At 32.7% G+C, this 14,395-nt stretch overlaps 1 protein-coding gene across 1 annotated transcript in view; it reads left to right on the top strand.

Moving 5' to 3' along the window:
• Positions 1-14,395, top strand: part of TMEM232 (transmembrane protein 232) — a gene marked incomplete at its 3' end in the record, with an annotated part of 259,907 nt that overhangs the window by 125,180 nt on the left and 120,332 nt on the right. The window contains exon 12 of the mRNA XM_081281364.1: positions 13,134-13,381. Coding sequence (XP_081137490.1) covers positions 13,134-13,381 — 248 coding nt within the window. The remainder of the gene's footprint in view (positions 1-13,133; positions 13,382-14,395) is intronic.

Consider the following 14,395-nt stretch of genomic DNA (forward strand, 5'->3'; position numbering starts at 1 on the left):
AGTTATCTAACTTAGAAGTTTTGCTGTTCAGTGTTAGACAAGAGGCAGATCTGGACTCACCCACGTCAAAGTCCTTCTCCTCAAAGTTAAAAATGTATTTTTCAATTTCTAGGTTTTCCTAGTTCTGATCGAATGACAATATACATTTTCTTCAGAAGGTACAAATATGATTTTGTGATACTTTATGGCACCCTATGATATTTTAAAATTACAAAATTTTACTTCTTTGTGTCTTAATTTGAGGCAGGATAAATTTGTTGTCATCTTAAGTATACTTTTTTCTCTCATTGAGATTTTCAGTTCTTTCTAGCTTTCACATATTCAATTTTCTTAATGTTCTTAATGACCTATTTTCCAATCACAATTAATGTTAACAGGATACAATTAATGTTCATAGGTAGAAAGGGCAATTGACTAATTCACTCTGTCAATGTGTCCTCAAAGCATGTGGATGGACATTATAATGACAATGAAGAGAATTTACACTCTAGAGTCTTAGTAGAAAAGGAAACCTTAATTTCTTGCTATTTGATCATGATTTGGAGTAATACTCTTTAAGGAGGACTATCTAAAATCCAAGTTCATCATTTTCTCTTGATATTCAGATTTTTTTCCCTTGGAACAAGATAGATAATCAGAGGACTGCCCACTTGAACCAGCGTTTTTTTAATGTGAAGGACTTGCTTTTACTCTGTTTAAGTTTTAGACTTCCTTTTGGATTGAGAACTCAGAAAGACCAGAAAAACAAAATTTTTGGATCTACTGTGGTGATGGCCACTGTATCACAGAATATCCCCACAACTAGAGTTTAGGAAATAAATTCTCCTTAGTTTCATGCACTCTCTGATACCTTACTGATTTTGTATGAATGTTTCCTGGAGCTTAAAATAATGAGAGTCAAATTTTTGACCAATTTCCAACAGAAAAAGAGGACGGCATATATTTGTCTCAGATATCCTTATTTTATTTTGTGGTTTGTTTGTTTCTATGATTTTTAAAAATTCTTGATATTATTCTGTAATCTTACATCTATTTTTATATGCCATCTCAAACCACAAATGGATTATACAATAACTCAATAAGCCAACTCAAATTTGTTATTTCTATAATTAGAATTCTATTTATATGCCTGTTTCCTGGGCCAATCATTTGGTATAAGATGTTCTTCATTCTTCAAGATTTTAGTAAATATCTATAGATAATTACATTTGAAATTCATAAGTCAATCAGACATAGCAAATATATTTTAGATATTAGATGCAGGCAAAGAGCTCATTACTCAGGCAGTGAGCACTGAGAATAAAAGAATAAACAAAAGCATAACCACTATGTGTGCTAATTAGTTTTCAATGCTTAATAAGAAGACTTTTAAAAAGTGTTTCCATTCATTTTTAATAGTAAATGGGTGGTGGAGGCAAGTTTTCCTCAGAGAAAAATCTAAATTAGAAATTTCTAAAAGCAGTTATATTAATTTAGGCCTAATACATATTTAATATATAAGAAATAAGCTTAATTTGCATTAGATAGACTAAGAGACAATTCACTCTAGACAGATTTTATTTAAAAGTCAGCTAGAATTAGAGCCATTGGATTATCAAACAATAAAGTATATGATTTAAAATGTTAATGATACAGTATTTAGTTGGTGACTGAAGTACCATTTGATTTATTTTGAATTCTCTTAATCTAAAACACTACATTTGGAGAAAGAGATTTCATAAAAGTTTTCACTTAAATTATAAAAAATGTGAAATAATCATCTCTTTATCGAGTACTTACAAAATCAATTCAACCTTGCTTAATTATATGTAAGAGGCAAAAAAAAAAGGCTTAAAAATGACTTTTACACACAACTTTGCTGTTTTATTCAGAAGACAGTCTCCAGAAATAAAAAAACATTGGAACATTATATATATGGTTAGCCCCATCAAAATTCATAGCATACAAAAGAAGCTTAGATAGATGTTTAGTCATTAAATTTTTCTTATAGTAGCAAGACATAAATTATTATCTTCAAATAGTATGTGTTCCAGAAACTTAAATTATAAGTATGATTCAATGAAGCAAGGTGACATTGTCGAAGAGAACATCTCTCAGATAAGGACATGTCCTTAGCCAAGTAGAAGTGAGTGCACTGTGAAACAAAATTGTCAATCAGACACAGCAGTCGACTTACCTAGTTGACTTGCCTGGTTGGGATTCAGCAGTAGTGGGTGTTAAATTTGAAAGATATGTTTGAATTACCAATCTAATGTAGTGGTGATTTAGGTGATTTCTTAGAAATAGAAATCCTAAATTGGAAGAATTTGTTTTGTGGAAATTTGTTGGCTCTACTTGAAATTTAACTGTTTAGTACTTAATATCATGTACAGTTTCCAGTATCTTTTTTAAAGTACTGAATGACTTGTTTAGAACATATTTTTAGAGTAGTCACCTCCAGTTTATTCACGATTCCTTATATCTGTATTATTTTGTCCACATTCAAATTCTTGAGTTGGCCATGTGCCCTATTTTTTTTTTAAATATTCATTTTTTAGTTGTAGTTGGACACAATACCTTTATTTTTAAATTTATTTTTATGTGGTGCTGAGAATCGAACCAGGGCCTTGGACGTGCTAGGTGAGCGCTCTACCACTGAGCCACAACACCAGCCCCTATTTTTTGTATTTCATTTAGAGACAGGGTCTCATTGAGTTGCTTAGCACCTTGCCTTTGCTGAGACTGACTCTGAACTCCTGATCCTCCTGTCTGAACCTCCTGAGCTACTGGGATTACAGGCATGCACCACTGACCCGGCTCAAGCAGAGATTTTAAACATGTTTCTACATTGAGGTCTGCTGTCTCTTGTTCTCTCGGAACCCTGCAATTGCCATGTCAAAAAAGAGCCCATTATCCAGTTGAAAGTTGAGGCAAAACATGGAACCAAGAAAAGCCATCCTAACTGATCCAGTCCCCTCCTCAAGATTAGCCAGTCTCCAACTAATTTAACAGCTGACCACAGATAAATGAATGAGCCCAGTGAGAAGAGAACTATTATGCTGTACCCAGCTCAAATTGCTGACTGTGGAATGGTGGGATAAACAAAAGGTCATGTTAAGCCTCTGAGTTTTGGGGTAATTATTTTCAACAGTAAGAGTTTTATGTTTGAGGGCTGCATAAAATGGACTTTAGCCTCATACATTGTTCAATATGAAATTGTTTCTTTCATATTTATCATTTTTAAAAGGAACTAATAATAATAGTTAAGATTTAAGCATTTACTGTGTGCTGAATGCTAAGGATTTTATATGCATCAATTATTTAATTTCCATAAACATACATATATTACCTTGAGTTTATAGATGTGTAAATTAAAACTTTAAATGAAAAGTGTTACATATTCTGCAAGCTGAAGTAACTTGCCCATGGATACATAACAAGCTAGTAGCACTATGGCTTAAATTCAAATCCATATGTGATAATTCTATGGTTACACAAACTGAATATGTATCACTCTAAGTTATCAAGGGTGAATATATAAAAAGTGAATATTTAATGAAAATATTTTGAAGACATATATATTCTTAAACCTCCTTCTAATCAATGTGACCTTCTCCTAAGTGCTCTTAAACATTTTGCCATTGATTTTTCCCATATATGGAATTCTTGGGTTATTTTAATAAAATCTATAAATACAAAATATGAATATTAATGAGGATTACAAGTAGATTAGAAGGATTGCTAACATTTCTTACTACCTAAGTTTAATATACTAATTTTGCTTCGGACTTCATTTTACTTTCTTATTTTTTTTTCTTCCTGTGGCTCCTCATTTATGTTTTATTTTGTTATAGTACATATAGTGTTCTGCAAGTTTGGCAATTTTTTGATGAAATCATAAGAATACACACACAAATAAAACATTGGATATTTAAAGTTGGAATTATAACCAGCTGTTAAAATATGAGAAAACCTGAAGAGATGAAATTATTTTAGTTTGTGGAGGCCGCACAGAGCTCACCTGGCATAAAACTGACTTCTGCATGGATTGCCAGACAGCCAGTTTCATTAGTACAAAAGAATAATTTATGGTTTAAATTTGCATTTTCACATTACTACAAATATGGTTGAGTATCTTTTCATCTTTTATTCACCATTTGGATTTACTCCTTTCTAAAATGCCAATTCAAAAAATTTTAACATTTTTTTCTCTAAGTGTCTATTATACTCATTGTTGTCTGTTTTAAAGATTGGTCTGTATAAACTCTAGAAAGACCTTTTGTCTTTAAATGGTAGTCCAATGAGCTGGGTGCAATCTCAGTGGCTCAGGAGGCTGAGGCAGGAGGATCTCGAGTTCAAAGCCAGCCTCCAGCAGCAGGAGACACTAAGCAACTCAGTGAGACCCTGTCTGTAAATAAAATATGAAATAGGGCTGGGGATGTGGCTCAATGGTCGAGTGTTGGGGATGCAAATCAAGTCAAGATGGCACCTGGCACTTTTCCAGGAGGAGTGGTTTGTGAAGCAATGCCAGCGAGCCATTAAGATGATGAGGATTCCTTATTGGCTGACTGCTGTAGCTAGATGATGTTAATTAAGTTAAGCTGTGTGTAATTAGTTAGGTATATATACCTCTGCTGTCCAGCAGAGAAGCGGCTCCTGCTACCTTGGGTTCCCGCTACTTTGAGTTCTCACTCAGTTCCCACTGAGTTCACTCACAATAAAGAAGTTCCCGCTTAAACCTTCAAGTTGCTTGTCACCTCCCGGTTACACCCTCCCCCTCCCCCCAAAATGGTTATCCAATGAACATGTTGTTCAAATTGTTCCAACTGTGAACTGGGGCCTGGGGAGCTTTTACAGTTTATTCCTGTCTACTTTTTACACACCACCTCTTATTGTGTTTTGAGTTTTTTCTTCAATTTTGTCTTTTTATTTTTTTCCCCCTTTTAGGAGCATTTTCTCACTCTTTGACACTACAAGATGTGCTACATTCTATATTTTCCACATATTTCCTATGTGTATTCCTAATTTTCATTGAAATAAAACACATAAGAAGAAAGTTACACAAACTGAATATGTATCACTCCAAGTTATCAAGGGTGAATATATAAAAAAGTGAATATTTAATGAAAATATTTTGAAGATATATATATTCTTAAACCTCCTTCTAATCAATGTGACCTTCTCCTAAGACTAATATCTGATTGATAAGATTCGCTTATTTAAATGAACTCATGCATTATATAGTATTTGTCTGACTTTTCTCAATTGATCTTATGTTAAATTCATCAATATCATGTGTCGTTTTAGTATCTTAATATATCAATTGTTAGTTGTACTCTTGATAAATATGTTGGATATTTTCAATTTCAAGACATTATAAATAATTCTAACCAAAGTATTTTTGTAACTATCATCTGGTGCAAATTTTTATGTGTTTCTGGTTAAACCATATTAAAATAGCTATCATTCAAATGTTTTTGTCCTATTGAAAATAATATTTAACATGGCTTGACTGGAGTTAGCCATTAAGAATGAAATGATTAGGTCATAAGGAAGGCATATGTTCAACTTTCATAAACAATGACAAATAACTTCCCAAAGTGTATGCATGTTCTGGATGCTTCACTCCTGTTATGATTTGAGAATTTTAATTGTATACATATATATCTGGATGTGTTGGGAAGGGTTGCATATGAGCAAGTGTGTTTAGACACACCAATATGTAAGTATTGTTTAATACTATCACTATTCTTAAGGCTTGCCTACATATTTACACATTTTTTTCCCTTATTCTCCCTTCTTAAGACCCTGGTCTTCTGTGTGAGATTATTTTTCTTCTATTAGAGGAAAATCCTTTCATATCTTTTGGTGAAATTCTGCTGGTGGCAATATTTGTCAGTTTTCATTTATTTGAAAGATTTTCTGCTCAATTTAATTTTGAACGATGATTTCATTGGCTATGACTTCTATGTTGGTCTAGATAAGATATAAATTTAAGTGTCTTTTTATGCAAATTATTTTTTCAAGTGTGTTTCATTTTACAGTGAAACATGAGAATGATAAACTCAAGGATTTTTTTCCTTTCCTTGCATTATCATACTTATTTACAATAATAAAACTCCAAAGATTATTTACTTACATCCTTTTATTTCCTTAATAACTTTCTAATCTCAACTTTCATTCAGCCAATCTATCACACTCTCCTGTGATACCTCTTTGGAAAAATTGTATGATATAAACTGGCTAGTGGATGTCTTTTACAAGTGGTTAAAAAACTTTCAGTGTCTAGGTGCTCCCTCACTACTTCATTTTAAAAACATATACAATAAAGGCTTATGCTTCACACAGTTTTTGTAAAGTAAAATATATATTCCACTATTATTTTAGTTATTGCAAATGACTGTTTACAGTACAACCTTTGTTCTTTCCTAATTCCTTGCTTCCAAAGCCATGTAAGGCAATACTATAGTTATATTACATATACAGCAACATGTAGCTTTAATTATAACTACTATACATTATAGGGGGAAGGGATTACTTTCCAAGGATTAAATATACCTGAATGATTTTGAAGTTAAGTAGAAATTGTCTCTTTTTATACTTTAAAAACAACTATGCAATTTATATGATACATTTTTTAATTTAATGAATAAAATTTTATATTTAACACATTTATTTGTCTACAGTGCTTGTAAATTCATGACAAACCACATTATGTGCTCTCATACCTTGTATTTATTTGGTCTATAATAACCTTCTATCATCTATAATTCTTTTTACATCTGTTCATAAAATTTGATGTTTGTAGAGGTTGGAGGAAAGGTTAGATATTTAATATGAATATTTGAAATGAAAAAAAAAATTCTGAGTAGATCCTAAACATGAGCCCTTTGTGTGACAAATTCAATATAAACCCAACTGTTGCCTGAGTAGTTGGGAAAGAAATAAAAGGCTGTCATATACTCACAGTGGCATAATAAACAAATGTTAACTGATGTGCTTTGTTTGAAATACTTCCAGGGAGACTTGCAATGAGCAAGGTTTCTCTGTATAGGCAATTCAGCAGCATATGTTGGCACATCTAGGAAAAGTCATCATGTCTAAGTGCTTTCTGCCATCTGGAATATGACCTAAAATATCAAAAAGAAATATGTACAGATGAAATGAACATGTGCCTTTATTCAGAGTATCTTTGACTCATCAGGTGAAATGTACTTCGTGGTTAACATTTCATGGTGAGATTGTTAAAATAAAATTTGTTTTTATTCTTAATGATATTTCCACACTCCTTATGCACTCTGTAGAATAGCAAAAATAGAAAAAAAAAACATGATTAGTTCCTATTTTCTCAGGGTCTGTCTTCTCCTTCACATGTGGCTTTTCTTTTGTTATAAATATAAATCAAAGTTCTGAGTGTGGAAAAGTAGATGTATTTTGAGGAAAATATAGTCATATAAAAACTTATCAATAGAATGGCCAAAGCTACAGACCCTTTTTTGGGGGGGCTGGGGTGTGTGGATTGGGATTGAACCCTAAGCTACATCCCCATCCCTCCTCCTCCCTCTCCTTCTCTTCTCCTCTTCCCCCTCCTCCTCCTCTTCCTCTTCCCCCTCCTCCTCCTTCTCCTCCTTCCTCCTCCTCTCTTCTCCTCCTCCTCTTCCTCTTGTTCTTGTTCTTTTTTAATTTGAAGATAAGTTATCCTGATAAGTTGCTTAGGACCCTGTTAGTTGCTGAGGCTGGCCTCAAACTTAGTATTCTCCTGCCTCAGCCTCTGAAGTTGCTAGGATTACAAATGTGTGTCAATGTACCAGCCCAGACACGTGGTTTTAGAAAACAAAGATATTGTTTGTAGAGATTTTACAAAGCCTAAGACACTGTGCTAAATGCCTTATAAACATTAACTCTTTTAAGTGCCACAGCTCTCCTAACCCTAACCCTAACCCTAACCCTAACCATCTACACCACCATTACATCACTGTTCTGAGCCTCAACCATTATAAAATAAGTGGTTGGTTGTAGATGGACTGTGATTGAGCGTCACCAAAAGGCTCTTCAATTTCCATTATGTCATGCCCTTTCTAATGCTAAATATAAGCAAGGAACTAACATACATTGAAGAACTTTTGTGGGCCAAGCACTGTTCTAGAAAACATCCTATTTTCATATATAATCTTCATGAACATCCCTGTGAAGGGGAACATTGAAATTCAGCAATAGAAATATGTTCAGAGAAGTTATGTAACTTATGCAAGACCACACAACTAGTGAGTTTGAAAATAGGTATTCTTAATCATTTATTTAATCTGTTACATCAGTTCTTTGTAAGCTTTAATGTACCTACAAAGGCAGGGTCTGAGACTCTGCATTTGTAACATGATCCCAGGTAATAGAAGTGATGGGTTAAGGAACAAAACTTAAATACTGAGGAATTTTTCATGCTGTTCTCCTTTGTGAGTTCTTATAATTCCTACAGGAAATAATCTTTTGAGATGACTAATTATTAGTCACCATACTTAAATTTTGAAGTTTCAAGAAAAAAAGTTTTTTTTTTTTCCCAAAACAAGTCAAATATGCCCAGCTCTAATATTACATAAAGAAAGGTGGGTACATCTTTTAAAAAGAAAGTAATAGGAAGATAATTTGCTGTAAACTATGCTGTAATGACTCAATAACCTCTTTCTCCTTTATTCTCTCATGTCTTGAATAATGTGAATGAGTTCAAATTTTGGTGTGTATGCCTCATTTCCCTAATTATTGATGAAAAATTCAGAACTCTGGAGAGGCTGTTTTTTATTTCTTTGATTAATACCACATCCTAACTCCTTGGAGAATTCTCCCTGGTGTGGATCTAGCTGTCATCTTCCTACCAACCTGCATTATTGCTTGTTTTTATCACCTTTCCAGTACAGAGACAAAGAGAGAGAACCTGCTCCTGCCCCTGGTTAGAATATGCATGTAAAGGAAATATTCTTCAAGAATGCCACTTTTTATAAATTCATAAAATTAGCAGACGTTAAAAAATTGTCATTTGTTTCTTAACCAAAAATGTCAAGTTTTAATTATGCAAGAAAACTCTGAATCTATACAGCCTACATAAGCATCACACACAAAAAAACTAGAACACATAATGAGAATGTAAATATCCACACAATGATTAAAGATGGATTTTGAGGTAATTTTCACTGGCAGTAAGAAATCAATAACTTTTGAATCTATTATAAGGGTTGGTCAATAATATGTTGAGTTAATCTTCTTTCAATAAGTAAATACTTAAGTTTATGAAAAGATTTTTTTATACCAGTTATTAAATCCAGGGGTGCCTAACCACTGATCCACAATCCCAGCCCATTTTTTAATTTTTTTTTTATTTTGAGACACTAAGCTGCTGAGGGCTCCCTAAGTTTCTGAAACATGCTTTGAACTTGTGATTCTCCTGTCTCAGCCTTCCCAGTGGCTGGGATTTTGGGTGTGTGCTACTGCCCCTGACTTTTGAAAAGACAGAATTTAAGACTCTGAATTGCAGTGTATCAGAGTAATGGCTTTAGGAGAAGAGGGAAGATGACTATAGAAGCATAATCATGATCCTGTTTGATAAATTTGCTCATAAGAAACTAATGTGACCACATTGGTTTTAGCGTGGCAGAGATTGAGCTCAGCCTTCTAGGGTTGGTCCTGGGAGTAGATGCAAAGGCCAGAAGAGTAGTACTCTGTCCTAGCTAAGTCCTGAGGGTAACTGCTATCTGTTGAGCTTCTTATTGTTTGCCAGAACAGTCACCCTATGTGATCTAAAATTAAGCCTCAGAAAACTCTAACAGGCAACTATTATTATCTTCATGACATAAATGAAAAAAAAAAAAAAAAACACAGCAGAACAAAACTAAGCACAAAATACGCCAGGAGAAATTAACTAAACTGCTGAGTTTAGTTAACCTAGTAAGCAGATTTGAGACTACATATTTTATAAGTTGAAGGCTTTGAATATCAATGGGGGATGGAAATTTATCTGAGCTTCCAACAAGGGAACCATGGTGGAAGATCTAGGAATACCTCCTTTTTGCTAAGAGAGCCGGCATCTGGACCTCCAGGCTCTTCTGTGTTAGAAGGAAGAAAGTGAGGAGTAGTCAAATGAGACAAGGTGAAAAGAGCATCGTCATTCTATGATAAGGAGCAGAGTTGCCTCTGATAACAATGTATTTTACCAGAAATTAAGAAGACATTATTTTTGTTGGTTCATTTATTTAGTCATTCATTTATTTCTTCATCACTCTCTCAATAACTGAAGTATCACCATAATATCCTATATTTCTGTTCTATTATATGTTACTATTGATTTTAAAGTAACTTTCTGATAAATAAGCTAGAGAAGTTAAGTAGGAAAAAACAGTACAGATTTTGTGATTACCATGTTACAGATGTAGCTTCAGACTTCAGGATGTTAAATAATGTCTTCAAAGTCACAACAGCTACTCAGTATGAGACACACAGTTTTACTTTTTGTTTCAAATTGAATACTCTGTTCATGATTTCTGCCTGGTTAAGAGGCAGAATACTCAACTCAGGTGGGAGTGATATAAAGATAATTGTATACTGGTTCCTGTGGAGAATGGTGAATTGAATCAAGGACTCTGACTGCCTCATGGCTTCATTTGGGCTGGGAACTTCCTGTGCAAAGGTGTAGGTCAAGATGTCCCAGTTGCTACTGTGACACTGGCCTGGGGCGGCTCTGTGCTAAGGCAAAGAGCTATATCAGTGTGGACCTTGAGCTTAGGCACCTACTCCAGGGGATAGAGAATTCTAGGCATAACAAGATAGCCTCCGTGTCTCCCAAGTTTCACTACAACCTTCAAGTCTGTCTGCTTTACTGCAACTTTCTCACGAATAATTTTTTGATGATAAGACCTATTATAATAAATGTGCTGAGCTAGATCTGGGTCATTGTTCCTCCATCAGAAGACAGTGTCCCACTTGGTCCCAGCTTTCTCTATGTGTTTGTCTTTTTTCAATCGCCCATCACCCCTTGCCGGTTTCTAAATTAACAGCTATGCTGGGCACGGCAGATTCCAATATCTGGAGATAATTGAATTCAAAGATATCTTAAAATTGGACATACTGAAAGGAGGAATAGTGGTTGGTAATGTTTTATTTTTCTGAAATTGTATAAAAAGGACTCTCTTGTTTTTGATGCCATTTTCCTGTTTTATTTTTCAATTGACATAAAATTATACATGTTTACCATGTACATTGTTTAGAAATATATATATTTCTATATTATGTATACATATATTCACCACTTTCTCCCTCTCTCTCTCCCCCACCTCACACACATACACACACACATTATAGAATGACTGAATCAAGTATATTAAAACATGTATTACCTCAAATGGTCATTATTTTTGTTTCAGAAGACTTAAAATCTGTTCTCAGCATTTTCACATACATGCTATATTATTATTAACTATAGTTACCATGTTGTGCAATAGAGCTCTTGAACTTTTCCTTCCTATCCAACTGAACTTTTGTATGCTTTGACCAACATATCCCCGAAGCAGCTCAGAGCCACCGGTAATCACCATTCTGTTCTCCATTTCTCTGAAATCCATTTATTTTTTAGTTTCCAGATTAAAGAGAGATTATGCAGTATTTATCTTTGTGTGCCTGGATTATTTCACTTAACATTTCAGTCCTGCAGGTTCCTCCATGTTATTTCAAATGACAGGGCTCCCCTTCTTTTTCAAGGCAAATAGTACTTCATTGGTTATCTATATCACATGTTCTTCATCTGTTCATCTGCTGATGGACACAAAAGTTTATTCCATATCGTTGCTTTCATGACAAGTCCTGCAATAAATGACATACTGTTTTATTTCCTTTGAATAGTAGGACTACTGTATCATGTTTGTGTGCATGATTTTCACCTTATCCTTTTAAAATATTTTGGTTTTTTATGTTATTCCTTCCCATCCTCTGGATTTCATAGCAATACATACTTGCTTACCTGTCTTCTATTTTTCTCAGTGCTTTAACCTTTTCTCTTGCCAGTTCTTATCTTGAGACTACACTGTGTACATTTTCCACTTTAATTTTATCTATAACTCAATAGACAATATTTTAACAGTAATTTAATTGAACTCAGAGTGATCTTGGAATACTAAGACATTAAGTTACATGTTCATATGCAGAAAAACATTTTCCATTCCTATATTTTCTATGACCGGTTTTAGAGGAATCTGAAATGAATCCTGAGTAAATGGTAATGAGCTGAATGAAGATGAATAATATTTAATAAAATATTTAAAACCTCAAATGAAAATAGGTGACATCAAACTTATTTATTAGAAAAATTTCCCAATCTGACCATATTGTGAACATTAAAAAAATTATAACACATGACATTTTACTTGCATCTTCATTTATTATTGATTCCGGAATAGTCAAGGAAAACATGCCTCTAGACATTTCAAAAGAAGTAATTAAAAACCAGTAACACATATAATCACACATAAGTAGGTGATTTCTAAATATAACTCTTTCTTGAATAAATATTGCTTACATATTTTGGATTTTTCCCTTTTTTGGTATTAGAACATATTAAATGTAATTAAAATGACATGTATCAAAACATAATATGGTTATATTCAATTTTTATGTTTTTGTGTAACAGTTAAAGTAAATAAAAAGAAAAAAATAAATTTTAAAGCATCTTCAGATTAAGCTAAATACCAAGTCCTTATTTCGCACTTAAAATTTTTATTCCATAGAAATATTTTGTTCAATTAACTGAAAATGAAGACTTTGCACGGGAAAATGGTAGTCTTTTAAAATAAATTATGTATTATTTCAACAAATTACTTAATTTATTTTTCAATACATTTTACAAAATTCTTGTGTGACAGGTGTATGAAATTTAAAATATAAACTTTTATCATTTTCAAAATTTCAAGGCTGGATTCACAAATGCTTAATTGTTCTTTTTTTTTTGAGAATTATTATCATGGTCTCTACAGAAACTATGTTCTTTCCTTAAAAGGTTATTTTTACTTAACAAAAGAATGAAATATTAGTAAAATAAAATGAACATGCATTTAATCTATTATTTAATGATAAGATCATTTTTCCTTTCAACTGATTCCTTTTTTCTTTTCTTTCCATAGGCTGAATTAAATAATCCAATCAATCCCTTCACTAGATATAGTACAAAAGTTTCATTAAATGTAGAGGAAGAAGTTTTCTCCAAATATATTGGATGGAGAATTGCCAACACACTTTCCAAACTGTTATTTCCCTCTCTTGATGCCCATGTTCTCCCTTCAGAGAAACAAGTGGTCAAACAGGATAAAAAGAAATACTTTTGTAAAAAACAGGAGTCCATGAAGAAAAGATTCCTACGTTTTACTGTAAGGTAAGTGAAACACTATTAAATACTTTGAAACAATATTAAATATTTTGAAATCAAAGTCACAGAAATTGTAGACAATTGTGTATTACATTATTGAACTCAGTTACTTTCATGTTATTTTGAACTCAGTTTGTTCTTCAATTCATTGCTCCATTACCTCCTAAATATTCTATACTGATCAAGTTACTTTGAGCAAGTTATTGCCTTTTCAGAAATTGTTTCTTCATGTTTAAAACAGTTATTATGTAATTCAGATCAATGTTAAAGTAATTCTTATGTGGAAGTCTATCAGATTAAAAACAAGAATGATATCATTCAGCATTCCAAATTTTAAGACTATATTCATTTTACATGTGTGTTTATGTGCATGTATGTACATGTGTTCAATATATATTTAATGTATTTAACTTAGAGTCTTAAATACAGTGAACATTCAATAAGTGATAGGTATGAGGATAATTTTTTTAATGTTTAAACCACTTAAAATTTTTAAAAATTTACTTCTAATGACTTCATAAAGCCACAGACTTAGAAAAGATTAAAGGGGATAATTTTCAAATTTATTTGCCATTTCTTCAATGGTAGATTGACTTCACATTCTTAGGATTCTTGTTATCAGTTACCACACTTAGATCTTTCCCAGACTGACACTTTTTGACAGATTTAAATGTAGATGAGGAATCACTCTGTTGATATATAACTGAAGCTACATGTTTTACGATTTTAGATCTTTCAGTAAAGTTTTAATCAAGACAAAGATTTTTTAAATTTGTTATTTAAACCAAGTCACTCTTAAGAGTATGTTTTGTTGTTCATTTTTTTTTATTAAGAGCACAATCAAATCAGATTTCTTTGTATTTTTAACAATTCATTTTTTATGTTTTGATTGTCTGCAAAGCAGTATGTTCCTGGTAGATTATTATTGAGAGCTGTTAGATCATACTTTGATCTCAACATTGCCATTCTTGGTTTCTTTTTATTGATTATATCAGCTATATCTTGTGCATGTCTCAGATA

The sequence above is a fragment of the Spermophilus citellus genome (genome assembly GCF_964194105.1).
Source record: "Spermophilus citellus genome assembly, chromosome: 1".
In the NCBI taxonomy this organism is placed as follows: Eukaryota; Metazoa; Chordata; class Mammalia; order Rodentia; family Sciuridae; genus Spermophilus; species Spermophilus citellus.